This window comes from Amphibalanus amphitrite, unplaced genomic scaffold (assembly GCF_019059575.1).
Source record: "Amphibalanus amphitrite isolate SeventyFive unplaced genomic scaffold, NRLGWU_Aamphi_draft 000416F_arrow, whole genome shotgun sequence".
Classification (NCBI taxonomy): Eukaryota; Metazoa; Arthropoda; class Thecostraca; order Balanomorpha; family Balanidae; genus Amphibalanus; species Amphibalanus amphitrite.
In genome coordinates this window covers 148,954-171,693 of record NW_024881910.1, presented here as the reverse complement: position 1 = coordinate 171,693, position 22,740 = coordinate 148,954, and the positions used below count along the sequence as shown (strand labels likewise).

The 22,740-nt window shown below is 52.6% G+C and overlaps 2 protein-coding genes across 4 annotated transcripts in view; one reads left to right on the top strand and one right to left on the bottom strand.

The window, feature by feature from the left end:
- LOC122390957 (casein kinase II subunit alpha) overlaps positions 1–9,028 on the top strand; it is a 17,146-nt gene extending 8,118 nt beyond the window's left edge. For all 3 annotated transcript variants that reach the window (XM_043384426.1, XM_043384425.1, XM_043384427.1), the window contains exons 6-8: positions 192–394; positions 6,347–6,495; positions 8,008–9,028. In XM_043384426.1, coding sequence (XP_043240361.1) covers positions 192–394; positions 6,347–6,495; positions 8,008–8,180 — 525 coding nt within the window. In that variant the 3' untranslated portion in view covers positions 8,181–9,028. The remainder of the gene's footprint in view (positions 1–191; positions 395–6,346; positions 6,496–8,007) is intronic.
- On the bottom strand, positions 9,020–22,740 carry LOC122390958 (ankyrin repeat domain-containing protein 29-like). Its single transcript, XM_043384428.1, has 9 exons — positions 22,660–22,740; positions 17,194–17,304; positions 14,090–14,188; positions 12,294–12,392; positions 11,725–11,823; positions 10,932–11,026; positions 10,365–10,467; positions 10,007–10,102; positions 9,020–9,773 (listed from the first exon to the last, which is right to left on the bottom strand). Exons 1-9 carry the CDS (start codon positions 22,702–22,704, stop codon positions 9,597–9,599), a joined length of 924 nt encoding a protein of 307 aa, XP_043240363.1. The 5' UTR covers positions 22,705–22,740; the 3' UTR covers positions 9,020–9,596.

Sequence of the window (22,740 nt, the reverse complement as noted above, 5' to 3'; positions counted from 1 at the left end):
TAGATACATGTTTCTGTTATTCAAAAGAGACGCAAGACGTTGATAATATTTCGACTCAATAAGCAGCTTGAGCCACGGATGTGAAACTAGTTAGGCCTAACAATTTTAACAGCTATTTTGAACTGAATGATTTTGCACCGCGGTAACTGCTGTCTGCTGCGGCTGGCTGACTAATTTGCGTTCCCCGGCAGATGTACGACTACTCTCTGGACCTGTGGTCGCTGGGCTGCATGCTGGCCTCGATGATATTCCGGAAGGAGCCGTTCTTCCACGGCCACGACAACTACGACCAGCTGGTGCGGATAGCCAAGGTGCTGGGGACGGAGGAGCTCTTCGAGTACCTGGACAAGTACCAGATCGAGCTCGACCCGCGCTTCAACGACATACTCGGCAGGTACGTCACTGGCTCTGGGTGTGGGTGGAGGGGGACTCTTCAGGGGAGGGGTCATGCCGGCATCCAGAGCACTCTGTCTGTGCGATGAAAGTTCCAATTAAAGGCTCACTTTCTATAACATTTGAATAAGCTGTTATATTTATGTTTAACGGATGATCTTTGAATTTCGAAGGTATTTCAACACACCATACCGCGCGTTGCAGTGTCATGCTCGTTCTGTCGCCGTTTGTATTTTCAAACCGTTCTGGTTTGTAACTGCCCGGTGAGGCTCGCCCTGCTGGTTCATTCAGCCCCGCTCGGCCCGGTGCTGTGTGACATCACTGGCCGGTTGATCCGCCGGCTCTCCGTGGGGTAGGCGGATTACGTGCCCGGTACGGCTGGCGGTGGGTGTACACCGTGCCGTCGGCGCTCCGCCATCCCGTCCCACCCACTACTCGACGGGCGCGGCCGGCCGGGCTCAGCTGCGCGGCCGGGACCGTTATCAGCGCGGCTATCTTTGTGGCCGTCATGGCTCTTTGGTGACTATCGGCGCCGTGGTTCTCTGATAGTGTTGAGGGATAACAACTTGGAGCTGTTGATGTGACGATGTGTGCAAAGCGTTGTTGAGGTATGCTCTTGTCTGTTGCATCGTCGATCAGGGAATCACTATCGAGTTTGACATGTGTGCGGATGATAGGGTGTTTGTTTGAAGGCATTCATTGAGTGTTGCATTTTTAAACAGAACAGCTGTCCATTTATGCCGGTCTGATGCCAATCCGCGCTTCTAAGCATGACTCTCTTTGCCCGATTTACGCTGGTTAGCTCGGCGATTACTTCTGTCTGTTGGCCTCCAGTCTGTTCTGAAACGGCGGCTGGTCCACTATGTGGTCACCTCGTCCCGTCCTCAGATAACAACCACGTCCGGAGCAGTCTGTTGGCTGCAGTACCTCTCGGGACAAGTCTTGCTATATCAGGCAATGCAACACGACGGGACGTTAATTTGTATACCTGGCGTTGTCATGAATCACTGCGATAAGATAGGCAACAATGGCTGCAATCCCTGTGCCCAAAACCCATACCACCATAAAAATGATAAGTTTCATGACAGCGTTTCCCTACCACTCCACTGTATGATATGCTTCCCGGCCCGATTCTGGCTCCCTGGCCCGTGGCCGTTCGCACTGGCCCGTCCGTTCTCGTGTATTCTGACCAGCCCCGACTCCCGGCGAGTTCAGGGGTGCGGCGGCGGCCTGCATGTCGGCTCGCGGAAACTACTACATTTCCTCCGCCCGCCGACATCTTCCCGGCGGCGACCTTGTCCTTGGGACCGACTGGCCGTTGGTCCTGCGGGCGGACCGTCCGTTTGTTCTAGAGTCGGAGATCAACGGATTCCGTCGGGGTTCGTCGGTTCTTGGGTCGACTGACTGTTGGTTCTTGGGGTGGGTTGACGGCTGATCATTGGTCCTTGGGGCGGGCAGCGTTCCAAAATTATATTTTGGCTTGGGTGTCTGAGGGGAATATTCGTCACTACAAAGAGGGCTGAAAGTGGACACTTCCCCGTCAGAATGGCACAGAAACGGAGCGGAAACAGGGATCAACAATTTATTTGTGAATTTCTGAGGATGTGTGAGCTAATTTATAAGATAGTCGAATCGAATATGGAGGGAGAAAAAAGGTACACGCAGATGTTCTTTATGGGTAAAATAGTGAGCGAAAAATTGCACTGAAAATTGGAGGCGAGAGTGGAAAATTATTTTGATTTGGATGTCACTTCCCACCCAAACTGGCAAATTTTGGGACACTGGGGGCGGGCTGTCCATGGGTCTTTGGGACGACTGCCTGTCTGCTCTTGGGTTGGCTGACCGTTAGTCTTGCGGGTTGGACTTTGGCTGGCCTTTGAAGCAGGCTGAGTGTTGTTCCGTTTTCTGACGCTTGTGGACGCAGCAGGTGGGACGAGGAGCGAAATTATTACTGACCTGCCATTAGGGTGTCCCAGAAAACATTCTATTTGAATTTTTGACCGGCTGATACTCGCCCCCATTCCACTTGGGTTGGGTGTGATGCTGACAAAATTTCAGGCGAATCTACACACTTTTAGGGGTTGCGAGCAAACTAACATTTTTTGTGTTTTTTAGATACCTAACATGGCTACTACCAGGAACAAAGATACGCTGTGGCTGTTGAACAAGTGCCCCATGAGAGAGTTATCTGGTGCAAGGCTCCCATCGCAAGAAGATGTGCTGCTACTCTATTTCCATTACCATAGGAGCCAGGGTCTTAATGTTAAAAAAGCTCACGATTGACCATTGAAGCTGTCATGCGAGTGTACGAGAGAGCAAGTATTCCAGTAATGGAGATGCGAAATGCCAAGGTGAAGATGAGCAAACTGCTGGACAGGTACAACAAGCTAAAGAAATCAAAGAATCATGTGACTGATGGAATTAAAATGAATCGCGACATCTTCCTAAGCGACATACAAGAGATATTTGACATTGCCGGTAAGTCAGAACCCGTGCTGCCTGAGGATCAGGCCTTTCTTGCTTCCCAGAGGGAAGACAGGATGTCCTCCTCAATCAGCGGTCGAGACTCCAAGCACGAGAAGGCGATCTCGAAAAAGTTGAAGAGGCAGGCCCAAGAACGGAAGCGGAAATCAAGGAGTCAGAAAGAAATGGCCCAGCTTGGCGCCACCGTCCAACCACCCTCATCCGAGGATTCATCTTCTGAGACTGGTGCTGGCACGGACACAGATTGGGAGTACAACCCTCCGAAACGGTCTCCCAATGAAAAACTGCAGTCTCCGGGCACGTCTCAGGCAACTCCACCATTCCAGAATGCAATCAGAGACAAGAATTTGTCTGCGACGTGGGACCGGGAGAATATGTCAGTGAGGCAGGCAACGGCATCTTTTGCTGCAGCCGTGACGGCGCTTGGAGAAAGCCTCGACAGCACTCCAGTTTCGGAGAGCACTGTCCATCGATACAGACAAAGGAATCGAAAGGAGCTGGCCCTGGGCATCAAAGGGCTGACGGAGACGCTTCCTGGTCGGCTAGTGCTCCATTTTGATGGGAAGCTGCTCCCGGACGTCGCCGGATACCGCGACGAGCAGGTCAACAGGATTGCTGTCGTGTCCGGGGAGGATGCAGAGTTCCTCCTCGGCGTTCCAGTCGCGGCGGATGGTTCTGGTCGGGAGGAAGCCACAGCCGTCCTGAAGGAGCTAAAGGAGCAAGGTCTGGATCACAAGATCATAGCACTCTCGTTTGACACAACGGCAGCCAACACCGGGATGATCCGAGGAGCTTGTATCCGCATCGAGCAGGGTCTAGGTCGTGACCTACTGTGGCTGGCTTGCCGGCATCACATCTTCGAGGTCATCCTCAAGAGTGCGTTCGATGCCTGCTTCGGGAAGTCATCTGGTCCCGCCATTGATATCTTCGAGAGGTTTCAGAAGAAGTGGCCATGCATCGACCAAACGGAAACCGTGACGATCCACGAGATCACGGAGGAAGCCAACAGTAGCCATGAAGAACTGGCGGAGTATTTCAAAGAAGTTCTTCGAACATCTGAACATCCTCGAGAGGACTATGAGGAACTCATTCGACTCAGCCACTTCCTGCTGACCGGTGACATGGGTGACGGAAAGAGTGGTGCCCCGAAGTTTCGTCCACCTGGAGCTCTACACCAGGCGAGGTGGATGCAGAAAGCCATATACTGCCTCAAGATGGCGATCTTCCTCCCCCAGCTGCACGACTTGCACTTCACCCACCAAGATGAGATTGGTATACGTCGCATGGCCCTCTTCGTCGCTCTCGTCTGCACCAAGTACCGGCACGACGCTGTGGTGTCGGTGTACGCACCGTCCAACGACCACCAGCTCGCCAGTGTCCTGAAGCGGTACGCGGATCGTGTTCCCGCCGATGCTGCGTTGAACGCCCTGCGCAGGCACCTATGGTACATGTCCGAAGATCTCGCTGGACTGGTCCTCTTCGATGATCGCCTCGAGGACACCGTCAAGTCAAAAATGGTGGCTAACCTTCAGAAACCTCCAAGGAAACAGCTGAAACGACTGGAGGGGAAAAGTGTGAACCTGGACGTTCCTCTCGAAGACTTCGTAACATCCAGGTCCATGGTCCTGTTGACGGCTCTGGATGTGGATCAAGGCTTTCTAACGAAAGAGACCAAGGAGTGGCAGGACGACCCAGCCTATCGCATGGCCAGTCAAAGGGCAAGGGCTCTCAGTGTCGTCAATGATGCCGCAGAACGGGGAATCTCCCTTATCCCGCGCCCCGTAGGGGGGGGGGGGCCGAAACGGCCCCCCTGTCCTTTTCGGTCGATATCTCCTAAACGGCTGGAGATATCGCCACCAAACTTTCAGGACCCCTCCGGGCATCAATTTTACACATTGTGACCAAAAATTTTCCAGAGGCTATGATAGGTTGGCCACAAATGACGTCAGAATGACGTCATGTTCTGTCATTTTCGACCGAAAAAAAGACCTTCGCGAGAAGACCTGTCAGGCCTACAGCTTTGAAGATACAGAAAAATGATCAAGACATAAAAGGTGTAGAATTGACAGGGCTACAAAACTGCTATCTCGGATTTTTGATTTTTTTTAGTTTTGATCCCCAAAAATAAAAAAAGCATTGTTTTGGATATATTAGCCAAAAAATCCAAAAAGTTTTTTGAGTTTCGAAAAACCGGAATATATGTGATAGTACCTACCGTCTTCTATCTACATACCAAATTTCAGATCGATACCTCGTTTTTTGGCCAAGTTATAGCGAAAAAAAACTTCAAAAATGATGACGTCAAATTTTCAAACTCAATTTTTGGCAATTCTAGACCTCGTAGGGCAAAACAAAGACCACCATTAGACTCCCCGTGACGAGCTGCATCGAATCGATACCCATTTTATGCAAAATATCAACTTTGATATTTGACCTAATTTGACCTGACCTTGACCTGACCTTCACCAAAACGTGACCTAGGCTGCCCCAAAGGCTGCCTAACCCACATAATCGCATTTGTCATGTAAAATGGACCATAAAACATGTATCACACGACACTTTCATATTGTGACCCCCGGTAACCTGACCTCGCTGTGACCTGACCTGGTATCAGTGACCTCAGATAGCAAAGTATGTGTTTGACGAACAATTTACCATCGATGGTTTTCAATGAATTACCAATTTACTCGATTTCACAACACATTTCTTGAAATGCCTGTGAACGGTGAAAATCTTACCTTTGACCTGACCTGTGACGTCATCGGTTTGACCTAGGTCAATGAAATTTGGTCACAAGGTAGTTCCCGGGTGGGGCTATCGAACGCCGTTTGAATTTTGAAAATCGGCCGGTAACTTTCCGAGATCTAAGGGGGGGGGGCCGAAACGCCCCCCCCCCCCCTACGGGTGGTAGGGTCCGCCGGTAGCCCTTCGGGGCGCGGGTTATCCAGCGCTACAACACCACAGCCAAGTCGGAAGAGCAGAAGCAATACCTGCTTCAGCTGGTGCATCATCATCGGCAGGCGCAGCCCAAGAAGACGAAGGCTGCCCTGATGAACAAAGTGTTCTCGTAGACGGAATAGTGAAACGATCAGCAATATAGCTTGTCATGAAAAGGATATCCCGACAAACACGTGTCGCTCAATTACTATATATTGTGATAATGATGTATCTCAGTTCAGGAAATGGCACAAGCTCGCAACCTGTAAATATACTCCGATTTTTCTGAAACTTGTCCAGAATCTTTTTTTATGATAGTGGAACCGGGGCAAAGTTAAGCACCTGAAATATTTCATGGTTTTGTTTTCCCCATGCATGCTTGGGACACCCTACCTGCCATGACTTATCTCCTCGTGTTCAACCTCGAATCCACTGTGCCTGCTATGCTATCTCCATTTGAGCTTGTGTACGTTTGTGTCAGCTCGGTTTGCTGTTATTTTCTATGACTGACGTTTCGTTACTCCGTTTCCAGACATTCCCGTAAGCGCTGGGAGCGGTTCGTTCACGGCGAGAACCAGCACCTGGTGTCAGCCGAGGCGCTCGACTTCCTGGACAAGCTGCTGCGCTACGACCACCAGGAGCGGCTGACTGCCCGAGAGGCCATGGAGCACCAGTACTTCTGTGAGTCGCACCCATCTGTCAGTCTGACTCGGCCTATTACCTGTTCTCAATATTGCCTGTGTATGTCCGTCCGTCCGTTTGTCTGTCAAGATCCATCCCTGTCTCGGTCTGTCTACCTACGTGTATTAGAGTGGCGGGTGGGGTTATCCGTTTTACAGCTGATGAAGCGGAGTAGGGGGAGAGTGCTGAAAGAACTCCGTTCTCTATACGGTGTGGGCACACACTAGCCGACGGTTGCTCTGGTCGGTTAGTTCGCCACGCCGGGGTACCACGATACCCAGCGGACCAGTTGCTCTACAACAATGAAAGGAGGAAAACACCGACGGCCGGCAGAAGCCACAGGAAAGTTGGCCCGCCCGGCCGGTATTTTTACACGGCGTCGAACCGTGTTGCCGTGGCAATGGAGCCGTGAGGACGGGCTCTTCAGACACCTGACCGATCGCGGGCACTCGGCCGCCGCACGGACGGGGACTGAGTGATGCCGACGTGGCAGCCACGCTCCATTGAATTCTGCTACGGTACGGCGCGGGTGGTCTGAAATGGTCAGCGTGTGTAGCCATCGGCTCGTCATGCACCAGTCTAAAAGTTCAACCAGGCTGTCAATTGACCCGTATGCAGCGGCTGGGGTATAGGATCGCATGTTGCCTGTCGCCGGGCGGCTCGGTAGCGGACGGTGCGGCCGCCGGTTCGCCCGCACTATCGCCGCTATCGACGACCGGCCTCCGTCGGCGCCCGTCACGGCCTGTAGGAATGTACAGCGCTATCGGCGACTGATCGCACCGCTCAGCGGACCGCCGGTCTGCCGCTCACGGCCCGTCAGACGCGTCGGTGACGCCGCAGGTGACGTCATCGGATCGCTGACGTCATACTCACCTGAATGGCCTCGTGTGGAGGTGACGTGGGCGCCTGTCGGTCCCGTTAGACGGACTGGCACCGGCTTGCGAATAGAGACGATCGCAAGGATTTCGCACTGCAGAAAGCAGCCTGGAAGCTTGAACGATGTGAATACTTAAGTTGTTGAAAATACCTACCTGTGAATTATTTTCAGAATGGTACCTTCCTCGTTGCCTTCTTGAAACGGGACATCCTGTCTATCCATGACTAATCGCCTTTCCGTCGTAATTTCGTTAGACTGCCTCGTGGCCTAACTGGAAGGCACTTACACGTGTCGCAGAGGAGGGCACTCCTTCCATTAGAAGGAAAACTGACCGTTTCCGGGCCATTACGTCGCTGAATGGGGGAGGTTTGTGCCTCATTTGTTCATTTTCCTGCTCGTCCTATGCTCTTCTTGGAATATTTGCTACATCAAAATCGTTGTGTGTGAAATATGATCACCTTAGCGACTAAATTTTGTTGATAACTGTCCCAAACGACAATGATGTGTATGTGAAGTATTTGCCTAATTCGTGTGTCATGTCTGCTGGACGTGCTTAGAGAATCCGTTGCCATTGATTGCTATGTCCTGCTGTGTTGTATCTGCGATCTGACGTGCCCTCCTGCTTTCACCCGCAGACCCGATCGTGAAGAACTCTGCGCGCCAGCAGTCGATGTCGTCCTCGCCGACGCCGATGACGGGCGCCGTGTCGGGCGCGCTGGTGGCCGACGCCGTCGGTGGCGGCATGCCCAGCTCGCCGATCGTATCGCCCGGCGCGCCGCCGCTCACCGCCGCCACCAGCAACCAGTGAGTGGCGCCCCGGCCGTCCGCCGGGACGCCCGCGCCCGCGCGCGCGCGCGCGAGCCGCTCGGACCTGACGCGCTCCGACCACCCGACCGGAGCGCGCGCCTCGCGCGGCGATCGCGCCGCAGCGGCCGCCGTCGCCGCCAGACTGTACATGTTTGCAAATATTTAACATTTTCCATCGGTTTTGTTGAAAAGTGTCCCGGGCGTCGGCAGCAGCTAATCCATGGAGACGGCAGAGTGCGACCGGCCCTGAGCGCGTGCGGCGCCAAGTGAACGTGACAGAGTAGCGAGCGCGCGCGAGAGAGAGGGAGCGAGCGATGAGGGACGGGACCAGGGCGCCGGCTGCGGCGCCGGCCGTCTTCGCGCACGTCCGCTGCCGTCGACGCCACCGGCCAGGGAGCTAGCCGCTGACACGTGTACACGGCATTGAATAAAGTGGACTATGACGGCCGACTGTGCCGAGACTGTGCGGTGTTGTGCGGCCCTCTGTTCAACCCCGGGCGGCCGGCCGAGCGCTGGACACGGCTCGGACGGAGCCAGACGCGAGCTGCAGGTCGTGTTGGTGGTTTCCGACTGTGGTTATGGAATTACGGAGCGTGTTAGGAGTTCACGGAGCTGTCAATCGTCTGGAGTGGTAGCGCTAGAATTTCTACTCATCGGCGCCCGGTACGGGGGGCCGACCCAGCGATGAATTTGGTCGATCCGCGGCGCGCGAGCGAACAGTTGGTTGGACGTGCGACCGTACGAATCCAGTCTGGTCTTTAGCTTGTTTTTACATTGAATTCGAATACCGTGCGGAGTTGTACTTTTGTTGTCAATGCTGGTCAATGAAGGCAGTCTCGGTGAACGTCATCACTTGTATTGCTCGAACAGGGGAATAGACCGCTGAACAAGTAACAAACAGCAGAAGTGGTCACAGTTTCACACATACACTCCGCCCGCACACCATGGGATTCTTAGCGGTTATCTGACCAAAACACTGCTAGTCTATTGCAAACTGATGCGCTATCCGCCGCTCCGGTACTGCCCCAGGTCGGGCAGGTCGGGCAGGTCTGAGGACTGACTGAACCCAAAACCCGCGTCACGGCGGCCAAAACTGCTCATTCCGCTGGTATCGCGGCCACGCACATCCGACCTTTGCGAGCCAGTAGGCGGCGCTACGGTCGATTTAGCACGAACGATCGCGAACCAACACATCGACACCCGACCAGTCAGCCGCCGGCTGAATGCTCGAATGGAAGCACGGGTCACACTCACAAGTGCGCACCGACAAGTCGTCCAAGGCGTCGGCGGACATGCCCTGCTCAGTGTACCCTAAAGCAGCACTGTCGTACTAAAGGCGGCACAATATGACGGCTCTTTATGAGCGCGACATAGTGCAGTGTTGTAGGTTTAAGCGCGTTCTGTCACTGAAAGCCGCTCACCGTCGCCGCTCGAGCGCCGTGGCCAGCCGCTCGTAGCCGGCTTGGAGCGCCAGTTCGGCGGGCGTCAGGCCTTCGGCGTTCCGCAGTTCGATTCTGCTCCCAGCTGAGACCAGAAGCTCGGCGCAGGTCGTGTGGCCAAACATAGCCGCCGCGTGTAGCGCCGACTCGCCGTTCTGTGGGAAGGGGATGACTGGTCAGTTCCTCTGGATCAAGCACAATCTGAGAGTACGCATGACTCATAGGCATAATGGGCTGAACGGAATACAGAACGCAGAAACGGAAAAGGGCGTGAACGCCACGTACCTATATGTCGTTTCATTTCGTAACCCGGAGAGTTGACCGACGCTCGTTAGCTCGGCGCGGACGCCGCTCCGGCCGGTGTGGGCCGTCTATCGCAGGTGCTTACCGGTAGAACTGACAGGCACGGCGAGTGGGGCAGCAGCGCGCGCACCACCTCCTCGTGACCTTTGTGGGCCGCCTTGAACAGCGCTGTGGCCCCGTCCTGTGAAGGAAACAGATTGTCACGGAGATGGTCACCGATGGCTCAGGGTGATGTTGAAGGAAGGATAGTAACTTCAGTGGAATGGAAATTTCTGTAAGCAAAGCGCCCGCATGCCTGACTATGCGGTGAACCTACCCCGTAAAGTATGCAATATCCATGCTAAGAAACATTGAAGATTCGCTTGTGCGTGGGCCAATCGAGAAGAGGACTGCTAGGCTACGTTTCGCGGGTCTGCGCCGACTGCCGGTCTGTTGCCACTCACGTGTCTGGGACTGTCGACGGCTGCCCCTGCTCTCAGCAGGTGTTCCACCACCCGGCTGTGTCCCAGCTGGGCGGCGATCCACACCGGAGTGGCCCCGTCCACCCTGTAAAGACGCGCCGGGCCGGTTAGAAGACTGTTGGGGGACGGATATATCTACAGGGCCTGGATGAGGGTCCTTGTCCCAGCTGGGCAGCGATCCACACCGGAGTGGCCCCGTCCACCCTGTAAAGACGCACCGGGTCAGTCTAGAGGTGGGGCACGAGCCGGTCCACCCGTGCATGGCCCTATCGGGGGGGGGGGGGGTATAATCTCCATAGTGTGTTCCACCGGGCCCGGCTGATGGTTTGTCCCAATCAGCATCCCATTCCGTCGCCGACTTCTACCTGGGGGTCTGTTCGTTAACCTTACCCAGATGAGGTTCTGTTCCGCCGCTTGACGTGGCTGAAAGGCTGTTCTCAATGGTCTGGCCAGGTCTGCTCGACCCGGCCTAGTGGAGGGTCTGTTCTCCCACCTGCCCTGTGTCCTGGCTGAGGATCTCTTCTACCGTCTGATCGAGTGTGCTCTCACCTGGCCTGGTCGGGGTCGGCTCCGGCGTCGGTCAGCAGTGCTGCCACCTCGTGGTGACCGTTCTGAGCTGCCAGGAAGAGAGCTGTCGACCGGTCCTGGCGGTACAAACACGCACACAAACATAAACACACAGCCTGCCACCTCGTGGTGAATGGTATTGGTGACCGTTCTGAGCTGCCAGGAACATGGCGCCATCGAGCGGTCCTATAGAGGCACACACCAGGTGATAAGCAGTGAAGCACCCTCTCAAAAACGATGATGTCATCACGAACGCACTTTGGTTGAGCTGCTGGCCATCGCAGAAAGAAGCTTACAAAGGACGGGTTATTTTATAAAACGCGGATGGACTCCCCATTATCATGGCTGCAGTGCGCATTCCGTTGGATTTATTTTGAGCCTCCCGTTCGTGAACCCCGAAAACAATGCCCGACCGGCGTGTTATCTGATTCATCACCAGCCGTTCCGCCCTGCCGTGGTTGAGTGTTGATCCGCCCTATGGGAGCGGTCTGTGTGTAGGTACAGTCCACAGCAGAAGTAATGTGCGGTTTCAGTCATGGGTATGTTCTGCTTCTGAAGCTTAGGAACGATTAACCAGACTACAATGAAACTCTGAATGTAGCTTATATGTATCGTCACCCTTGCAGCTGCAACTTTAGCTATTGACATCTTCTTTTCGATCACTCCGCATTACAGAATCGCCAGTCAAAACCAACCGTTGAGATTGGTAAAACCCTACATTACTTTAGCGGTGGGCTACTGTGTACCGCCCTGCGTGGGCCGTTCCGAGCCCCACCTTCATCCGGGCGCTGACGGCAGCTCCCGCCTGCAGCAGCTCGCGAACACAGACCGTGTGGCCGCCCTGACTGGCCACCAGCAGGGCCGTGGCGCCGTCCTGTGGGCGACGAGATTCAATATCGACATATGCATCGCTCATACCTATACAATATACATCTGAATGAGGTTGGCGCTAATCTAGCGGTGGAAACACGGTCACCCGGCCAGTTCAGGACCCGACCTCTGCCCATTTCCCTCTCCGCGTCGAGCTTTTTCCCTTCCTCTGCCTACGACCTCTGACACGCCGTCTCTGTCCCTCTGTCTTCCCGACTCTATTCCTCCCTCTCTGTCCCTCCATACAACCGCAAGACGTCGTGTCTGGTCTCTCCGTGCCGCTCTACCCCTCTGACCCCCTTTTTATCCCTTCTTCTGTCCCTCTGAGGCTAGTCTGTCTCCTTCTGTCATCTCACGTGGCCCTCCATCTAAGCATGGTAGGCGTGCCGAGCCGCCTCTAGGTACTCTTTCTACAATCTTGCTTTCTACTCCCTCTCTGTCTCATATTCGTATCCCTCTGCCCCTCCATCTCACCGTTGTGGGCGTGTCGGGCCTTCCACCTTGTCGCAGCAGAGCCCTCAGCACCTCCACGTGACCGGCCTGCGCCGCGAAAAACACCGGCGTCGCCCCCGTCTGTCGACAAAACAACAAACAAACAATGAAAAACCGCCCTCGTCTGCCAGCAAAACAACAAGCACAGTACAACCATTCCCGTCTGCCGACAAAACAACAAACATACAGCACAACCGTTCCCGTCTGCCGACAAAACAACAAACATAACACAGCAAAACTGTCTCCGTCTACCGACAAAACAACAAACATACATACAGCAAAACTGTATCCGTCTACCGACAACACAACAAACATACATACAGCAAAACTGTCTCCGTCTACCGACAAAACAACAAACATACATACAGCAAAACTGTCTCAGTCTACCGACAAAACAAAAAACATACATACAGCAAAACTGTCTCCGTCTACCGACAAAACAACAAACATACATACAGCAAAACTGTCTCCGTCTACCGACAAAACAACAAACATACATACAGCAAAACTGTCTCCGTCTACCGATAAAACAACAAACATAGGGTGTCCGGCAAATGCAACACCGGCGACGTCTCCGTCTCTCGACAAAACAACAGTGCAACCGTCTCCGTCTCTGGTCTCCGTCTCTGGACAAAACAAAAGTCCATTTGGTATCATACAAATTGGTACGTACGAGTACCTATAACCTAGGCCGTAGCCGTTGGAAGACTCGTATTTGACACAGTCGTAAGGAATATTAACCCATAATCCCCGTCAAAACAACAATGTCTGATTAAATCCGAGCTGGAAAAGCAGTAGCTGTGTTTCAAACCGCACACTAGTATGTTTTATAACAGAAAAAATACAGCTTCTGGATTCTGGAAACGCACCGACAGAGCTCTGTGTGTTTCCGGTATTTGACAAATGAGCCGAGACAGCGGTTAGCGCCTAAACTGCCGGCGGTGTGCGGACGTCTATTGTGCGCCGTCCGCCGTCCGCCGCGGGGCTGAACTAACGGCCAAAAGTGGACGTACCGCCGTCTGCCGTGGGGACTGAGTCCGAAGTAACGGCCAAAAGTGGCCGGATCGCGCTGAGCGCGCCTCCAGAAATCTGAAATCCGATGGGCGAATGACGCCGCAATCACAGTCGGTCGGCGCTGGCCGACTCACAAATCGCGCCCGTTAACGTGTTTGATCGACTGTGTGCGTTTTAGGCGCTGAGCCGTGGAAGGCGCAACGCGCAATGTTTGCGGTAACATGTGTGTCACGATATGCATGCTTAGTCCGTGGTCCGATCCCGGGACGGCTACCCGCTACCCGCGGTATGTGGATTAGCGTCGGCACGGTTTCCACATTCACGCGTCTTCCGGCACCCTGGAAAGGCACTGTCATGGTAATCGGGCCACGCTTTCTAGCCGGTCTGACGCCGGTCGCTGCGCCGTGGGAAGCGCCGACGGGTCGCGCCGAACCGCGCGCTTCAGCCACCTGTTTGGTGTCTGTCGAGGCTGGCCGTGTGGCGGCTCTGGCACCTGTCGAGGGCCTGTTGCCGGTCAGTTGTGACGGGTCTATCCCATCTGTCGGGGACCCGGACTGCGGTGTTTCATCTGTCTGGGGCCCGTTGCTGGTCAGTTGTGATGTGTCTATCCCATCTGTCGGGATCCTGTCCGGTGCCTTTTTTATCACCTGTTGGGGCCGACTGTCCGGTGTGTCTCTCGCCTGTCGAGCGCCCATTGCCGGTCAGTTGCGATGTTTCGTAACTCTATTCCATCTATCGGGACCGACTGTCCGTCTCAGTCTCACCTGTCGTCGTCTGTCGGGGTCGGCGCCCCGTCGCAGCAGCTCCTTGACGCAGGCCAGGTGTCCGTTAGCGGCCGCCAGCAGAAGAGGCGTGGTGCCATCCTGTCCAACAGACGATTAGACTAGGGTCAGACCGGTCAGACTCTGACGGACGGACCAACGGGTTACCGACTATGCTAAACAGACGGAGGACGAACCATACATAAGACTGAAGCGCATTTCAGAACCAGAGGGCAGAGATCGCTGGCAGAGTGACGGGAATGATCATTGATCAGCTGCAAGTTAGAAGAGTGGGCACCACGGGCAGGCCAACAGCCAGAAATGAAACCAAGCTGGATGACAAAAGACGGCACACCAGAGGTCCGGTCGGGACAGCAGATGGCTGAGACACGCAGCAGGCCCGCCCGTTCCCACACGGTCGTCTGAGGCGGGCCGTGCGGACCTGCTGGGACGCCCCGCGGGCACCGCCGGCCGACCGACCACCGCCATCACACCGGAACTCAGCTATCACCGCGCACAAACAGGAGCAGAAAACAAAAACAGCCCCGGACGAGCTCCCAGCGTGGGGCCGAGCTGGAAACGCACGACAAGGCGCTTAACGTTACCGCTACCAGGGAAGCTGGGAAGTGCATTATATCGACATATGGTGCCACCGGGTGCCCAGTAAATTAACTAAAGGTGCCGGTGCGAAGGGACGAATGAACGATGGGCAGAGAACGGACCTTCGGCGGATATTCTACCCCTATGGACGGTCTCACTGACCCGACATCGACTTATACACAAGGCAAGGCGCACGGGGCATGAACGGCTGCCGTGTGACGAGACAGCGTAACCGTGACCGTGTATTCCGGCAGCAGCTAAGTTATCTGCGCCTTACTGAGACGCTGTTGGGCTCAAACGTGCCAGTTTGCGGTTACCGCAGCGAGCGAAGGAGACGGCGCGGTACCGCGGCAGACGTTTGCTATTTGTATCGCGTGTTTCTTACATTACAGCCGCTACTCGGATGACCCTGTTGGCTGTTACCACTCCAGGGAAAATCGGAACCGCCAATCACACGGCTATGAAGGGTGGGAAGCTGGTGGAATGAGCTCTTCAGCCGCAACAACCATGCAGCATGAGCAGCATGACTGGTATAAAATCTATATTTGGAAGCAATGTCATGCTGTATTCAGGTCATCGTCGTGCGCCAATGTTACATGGGATGTGTGTCATTGACAGCTTCTTCAGTCGGAAGACTTATTTTTTTCTTATGACTGCTTATGTGTTTGCATGTTATGTCACTGAAAGGCATCCGCCCGCTCCACAATCAACTCTCAATGCACTAAAATCTACGCTTTCTATAACGCTGCTGTTCTCCGTCTATTTTGCCCCGCCTTCCTGGTACAATGCCCCCCCCCCCCCCCCCAGGCGGTCAAAATACCATATAAACGTATACGCAATAAAGACAGGATCCCGGCCACCGCGGTTCACTAAATCGTCCTGAGTTGTTCCGAGTCTCTCTCGGGCCTCTATGCGCCGATCTCGGCTGAGTCGCTCCGACTCCGAGCCGATCTGAGCTGAGTCGCTCAGAGTCAGAACTGCTCTGAGCGCTGAGACGTCCGTCCGCTCGGGGCCGTGGGAGTCTGTCGGCCGCTCCCACGGCGCTCGGAAGCCGTGACGGCCACCACACACGGCGGCTCCCAGCTCCCGGCTCCCGGCTCCCGACCTTCCCTGGGCCTTCTCCGGGCTCTGATCGCCTCGGACACCATGCGGATGCGTAGTCCGCCGGCCTAGCACAGTACAAACAGCACACTAACAGCTCGTTCAATGACCCCGCCCGAAATCCCACATCGTTATGGAATGTATTTTATTTATTTCTTAAAATGTGTGAGAAATCTTAACTCTTGCCAGCCGAGGGGGGTGCCGCCCCCCCCCCCATAGGGTTTTTCACGATAGCTCCGAACACGCTGGCGATAGAGAGCTGAACCTTGGCATACCTGACCTTTAATTCAAGCCGGATCTCGTGATACCAACCGCATTTTCGGGTTAGGTCAGGTCACTGACCTATGAGGTCATAAGTGAACCTCTGCACGGTCTTCAGATGTCGCAACTTCGCAACGCCCTCACTGCCAGAGTAGCTTTCACTGGGAAATGAAACTTGAAGGATTTAATATCCATTACTAGTCTCACAACTTGTACATCTCGGATTTTTCCTAAAGGTCATATGAGGTCAGGTCATTTTGGTGACCTCACCATTATAAGTCAATGGGGAAAAATGAAAACTGCTATTCTGGCGGCGGGAACGATCTCCAACTATCTCAAGCACACAGAATCGTGATTCGGTGCACTCCTTGCAAGGTTAGAAGCGTCACTTTTGCAATGTTGACCTTGCGTGACGTCATTTATGACGTCATTAGGGTCATACCTATTAGTTTTCCGTCAAGAACTCCCGATCAAATTGAGCTGGCGAGTCGGGAAAGCCACTAATGAACTCAGGAAGACCTGCCGAATCGAATGATGAGACATGACCTACTTCGACCGATTTCGTGACCTGGGGGTGCTGACCTGACCGTGACCTGAGGTCAACAACCTAACTTCACCTCACCCAAATAAGAAGCATATCATTCGACGCGCCTGAGCGAGACGAACACGATGCTGCCAAAATTGAGGCTCTGCGACCCTTTTTTGCGAAGTAATTCACCAAAAACGGAACCGTACCTTGGGGCACTTGACCTGACCTCAGAAGTCACCGGTTGACCTAGGACCTTAAAATCGGGTATCAATCTCTGCCTCTCGTAACGGCGCACACGCTCGTTTTTTCCGCGACGCGCTAGCTCCACCAGGGGCGAAACGGCGAGGGGGGTTCGTACCCCCCCCCCCCCCCTCGGCCGGCGCGTAGGTATGTAGAAAACCAATAGGTCCGGCGAGGGTTAAAACAATGGCATTCAAATGTGTCTAATCTCCCATAAAATATTCATCCGGGACAGCCTCCAAAGTAGAAACCATGAAGCGTGGTCGAGGCTAGCGGCCAAGTAGGTATTAATTTAAACAATAGGTATACGGCTACAAATGATGTGCTGAAACAATAATCCCAGGTAATTTCATGCTTAAATGGATAATTCACCTACCATGTCGGCGCAATCGACGTGGACGAGGCCGGCGTCCAGCACGGTCTGACACCGCGTGACGTCCCCGGTGATGGCGGCCCGGTGAAGCAGCAGCTCCGAGCGGGTGTCCTTCTGAAACAACAGCGGGTCAGTGAAGGACGAGATGAGTTTGAGAATACAGAGAATGAGCTGTCAAACCTGGTGGACCCGGACCCGGTGAAGCTGTAGGTCCGAGCGGCTGTCCTGTAACAGTAGCGCATAGAGGAGAACAGCGGTTAGCAAAGGAGGTCTGTGGGACTGGACTGTCAAAAGGCCCGGTTGAATTGTAGGTCCGAGCGGCCCTGAAACAGTAGCGAACAGAGAAGAACAAGGGTTCAGTGAAGAACGGGCTGGGTCTGAGGAAGGGGTAAAGAGAATGAATCATCGTCCAGAGGGAACAGCCGCGAGGACAGCCTGGGATTAAATTAGTTGAATGAAGATTTGATGCAGTGCGCACCTCTATTTGATGATTGTTACATTTTCCTAATCCTCGTCGAAACGCGGTCGTCCGCCGATGCTGACGTGAGTGGCCGTTTCAGCGCCGATTCGGCCGTCGCCTATTTCCAACTTTCCCTCACCTTATACGGCCACCTGCGTGAGGAGCCACCCGCCGGGACTCTCTGTCTCCCATTTCGTCTCTGATCTCCGTGTCTGGGTCTATCTGTCTCCCGGCCGGAGGACCGTCTTCTGTCTTCATTTCCCCCGGCCTGTCTCAATTTCCCCCGGCTCGACGTCATGTCCTCAGACCTTCGACGTCTCCGCCGTCTCAGACCTTCATCTTCCCAGGCGTATCCCCTGCCCAGCACTGCGTTCCCGATGGCTCTTCTCCGTCCAAGTCCTAACTCCAAGCCCCCCCCCCCCCCCCCGGACCCGTCTTCTCAGTTCTCTCTTCCCCGCCCCGTCTCCGCCCCAGCCACGCTCTGAGAGGGAGGGGAGGGGGCGTATGGTAGGCGGCAGACCCACAGTGCCACGCAGATTACTAATGGGCGGCGGACGGGAGAGGAGCGGCTGAATGTGGCTCAGGACTCCTCCTTCACTCGGAGGTGCGACCTCTTTATCAACACATCGATAGGCGAGGTAGGAGTCGACCTGAAACGTCTTCCTCGTCGTCTGTGATCGGTCGAAGGCCATTCAAATGAGGTGATGTGGGATCGTATTGTATCCAATCAGTCGGTAAAATATTTAAAGATTGTTGTTCAATACAATCATAAAAGCAGTTAGGTACCTATATTCGCCATTTGTCTATGGGAGCGAAACATTAGCACTGTTGTGCACGAGCACGAGTTCGACGCGTTCGACGGTCGGTAAAGGTCTGAATGAGAGGTGTTCCGAGTCATTGCCGGTTATCGACAGAAAGCTAAGTGACCATTTATTGTAGGTACGTTAACCCGCGCCCGGCTGGGGGTCCTGGATTTCCACGCCCTGCTGGGGGGGGGGGTGTTTGAACACCTTCTAACTCGGCTCCTGGGCCACGTAGCGATACGCGGAAGGCGGCGTTCGAAAGAGCGTCAAAAATATTGAGGAAATCACCTCGGTCAATTTTTTGGTCAGGTCAAAGGTCAGGTCACCAGAGGTCATTGAAGGCAAAATTTCGCCGATTTCCAGGTCGAATGTCGACAATTTCCAAGAAGCCAACGCATAACTCGGGAACCAATAGAGCTACAGCGCCGCGGAAAAGCGCATTCGATAGCCCTATTAACCCTATTAGTGGCAGGCTCCTGGCTACCCCTATTAGTGGCAGGGGGGGCTGTTTACGACCCCCCCCTGATATCTCGAGATCTAACGGGCCGATTTTCAAAATTCAAACGGCATTCGATTTCGCTCAACGTGATCTACATTTCTAAAAAAATAAAAATTAAAAAATGTCAATAGAGAGAGGGGGTAAAAACGGGCAAATTGCAGATACATTTTAGACTGTTTATCACGGCCAGGTTTCTGAACCAATCTTAACCCTCGCACGACCAGGCCATTTCTCATAACACGAACGACCAGGGGGGGGGGGGGTTGTTACGACCCCCCCCCCCTGGCGTTTCGAAACGGAAGGTCATAGAGCTTAGCGGAAAAAACCAACGGATTGCTCTCAACGAGATCTCGCGATTGGTGGTATATTTTTTGGTCCTAGGTCAACATTTGACCTACTTTTGACCGGTCAAAGGTCAAATTTTCGGAAAAATAGACTTTTTTCAACTTTCCGCGGCGATTGCGGCAAAACGGTGAGAGATATCGACTTGAAACCTTCACTATCGTGTTCCTTGATCAATTCTCTATCGTTTGGTATGTATTTCGTTTCCCTAGCTCTAAAAATGGCGCGTTGGGAGCGCCGGAAGTCGGCAAGGTCACAGTCGGCGGCAGAAATTCGAAAAATCAAAATTTAAATTTTTGAAATCTGATTGTATTTTCGGATTTGGGAGGTCCATTTGCTCCCTATAGAAGCTAATATTGCTGCATATTCCCATTGAGGTGACAAGAATTAGCAAAATAGTGGTTCGGGCGCTTTTCAAAAGTAGTACCGGACGCTGTTCCTCTTATGACGTCATAACTCCGTGACCTGACCTGACCCGGTCAATTTTCTTGCACCACACGATAGCCAATGCTTGCCCCAACATGCATGGGAAGTTTCATCATGATCCATCAAACAATGTGGGTATCACCGGCAGAAAACCTAGGGATTCGGCGCACACGTTTGGTAACTGTCGGCCGGAGGCTGTACCTCTTATGACGTCATAACTCCGTGACCTGACATGACCCGATCAATTTTTTTTCGGCAAAAGATGCGCAAAGGTTGCCCCAGAGGGTATTAAAAATTTCAGCCCGCTACGACAAGCCGTTTAGCGTGCACTTCGAAAAAACCTCAGGGGGGGGGGTTGATACAACCCCCCCCCCCCTAGGCGTTCTAGGGTTAACGCAACTTTTGCCGATCGATAGAGAATGAACAAGGAATTCACATGGATCCTAAAAATAGGGCATTTTCAAAAATCATAGGCGGATACAGATCATTGAGATTGGGGGTACACAAAAAGTAGGTATAGGTAGTAAATAAGGTTTTTGTTGGTACCTACTGTTTCTAAAAAGGGTGGCAATGGTCTTGTTATGTTACAATTTTCTTATGAGAGAACGACTACAATTGTATTGGTCATGCATAGGTGGTGTCAGGGCACCTACAGGGTGTTTCACAATAAATGTTACCTTTGAATAGCTTAAATGAGGATCTTACTTGTTCGTAAGCGCGTAAATTTTATATGCATTTTGCTGCAAATTTGTTGCGGTTTTTAGTGCTTATATTTTTTTTTTACAAACCGTCAACGGTTCCATCTGTATGGGCGTACAATGCCAACACCGTCAAAACGGGTCAATTCGCCGTGTACAGATGATGAGGCGGTATGGGTGGTCATGCATTACGGCGCTTTGCGGAGTCTGACCGTAGTGCGACGGAGTTTCGGTAGCCATTTTAAAAGGAGGAAGGATATTCCGTCAAAAATGTCTTTCAAACGGGTGGTAGAAAGGTTCCAGAAGACTGGAAACACGAGACCAGCCCCGCCTCCTGGCCGGACGGCGATCCCAGAAAATCTGGTTGAAAAAGTCAGACGGAAGGGTGGCGTAGTGGAGAACCCGTGAAGGGTGCTGAACTGAAAGTTATATCTTCATCAGTCCTTCTTTTCTGCTGTCTCATGTGGTACTACTCATGAGCCATATGTAATACATGTCACTGAAACATCGTCGTTTGAAAAGCAACATTCATTGTGAAGGACCCTGAAGCTTAACAGCGAATGGACCCGTTTTGATGGTGTGGACATTGCACGTACATAAAGAATGCAGTTGATGTAGTTTTTATAAGGATAAAAAACCCGAAAGAATTTGCAACAAAATGAATATAGAATTTATGGGCATACGAATAGTTGAGGTCATTTTAAAAGCTTATCAAAAGTAACGTTTATTGTGAAACACCCTGTATGTTGGGAGGTAAAACATAACCCCCCCTTTTTGGACGCCTGGATCCGCCTATTATAGCAAAAACGTGTCAAAAGAGGATGCACAATAACTTTGTATATGTTATCACATGATACCTTTCATTCACTGTTCGTAAAACTGGTGCATACAGTTATAATACATCAGCATCGTGATCTTCGCCCAAATGACTCGCTTCACGAATAGGACCCCCCCAATTCCCAGTGCTCTGGAGCCGCCCCTGGTAAAGTTACGAACTTGAAATTTTCAGGGAATGTGCCCAATTTAGTTTTAGGAAAAGTCAGAAAATTTCAGCATCGTAGCTTCAGCGGTTTCGGAGAAATTTCCGAAAAACCTGAGGGGTGGATGAAAACAACACCCCTGCCACTAATAGGGTTAACGCCCTTTCTGAATAATTTTCTCAGATTTGACCTAACGTCAACGGTTTTGCCTGCAGGGGGCAAAAACTGCAAAAATAGCCGATTTTTTTCGGAAACAGTTTTTCTGCAATAACTTTTGACCCAAGCCTTGTACGAGCTTACTTTTACCGGCATCGTGTTCCTCTCGTCAAGACGCATCGAATGAACTATAACTTGACCTTGAAAGGTCAACTTGGAAATTTGACCTCAGGTCAAGGTCATGACCTGACCGGAAAGGGTCATGTTGCATATCAGTCGATCCGTATCGTCGAGCTGAACACATCTAAGGCGTTTTCATCGCTCTAGCATGCCTCTATCAAAAGTTATTTCCGAAAAACTGTTAGATACCATTCGTGACCTAAGATGACCTCAGGGCATAAACAGGGGTCACGGACACCATTTTCATGTTCAGTGTGTCTAAACCACTTGTAATTCAGTGTTTGGGAGTGTTTATAATGCCTTTCGTCCGAAAGAGACGCATTTCAATTTTCTCCCATTGACTTATACCTAATGGGGAGGTCGCAAAATTGACCTGACCTTAGGTCATCGATATCAAAATTCTGAGATTAACATTTTGTACATGCTATTGCTCTTAGCAATCACTGAAAGTTTCAAAGCGATCTGTCACTCGGTGTAGCTATGACAGACATTGAAACTTTTTATGAGGTGAGGTCACTTCAAGTGACCTGGTGACCTGACGTTGAATGACCTTGGTCTGAAATTTTCACACCATGTGTAGAATTGATGTATGATAAGGTGTACCAAAAACGGCGGCGCGGAGCGCCGCCGCCTTTTTTAGATATTCGCGAAAAACCACAAGGAGGGTGTTCAAATCCCCCTCCCCAGCAGGGCGCGGGTTAAATATAATTACGGGTGGTTTTGAATTATACCTAGAGGAATCAACCGGGAAACCATAGATGTTCTCAAGCTTCCCAAAAAAATAATGAAAACGAACATGCAAAACAAGTAAGCATTAAAACAGGTCAGATATCTACCAAACACGGCGAAATAACTGGAAGGATAAAAAAAAAACGACGTTTCTGTTCAGCGGTCAGCTGCAGCATCCAGCGTGCAGGTCCCTCACCTTTACCGACATGCCGTCCGTCGTCGCTGTCCGTCTCCCGAGCATCGCCGTCACCACACCGTCTACGGGGCCGGCAGGAGC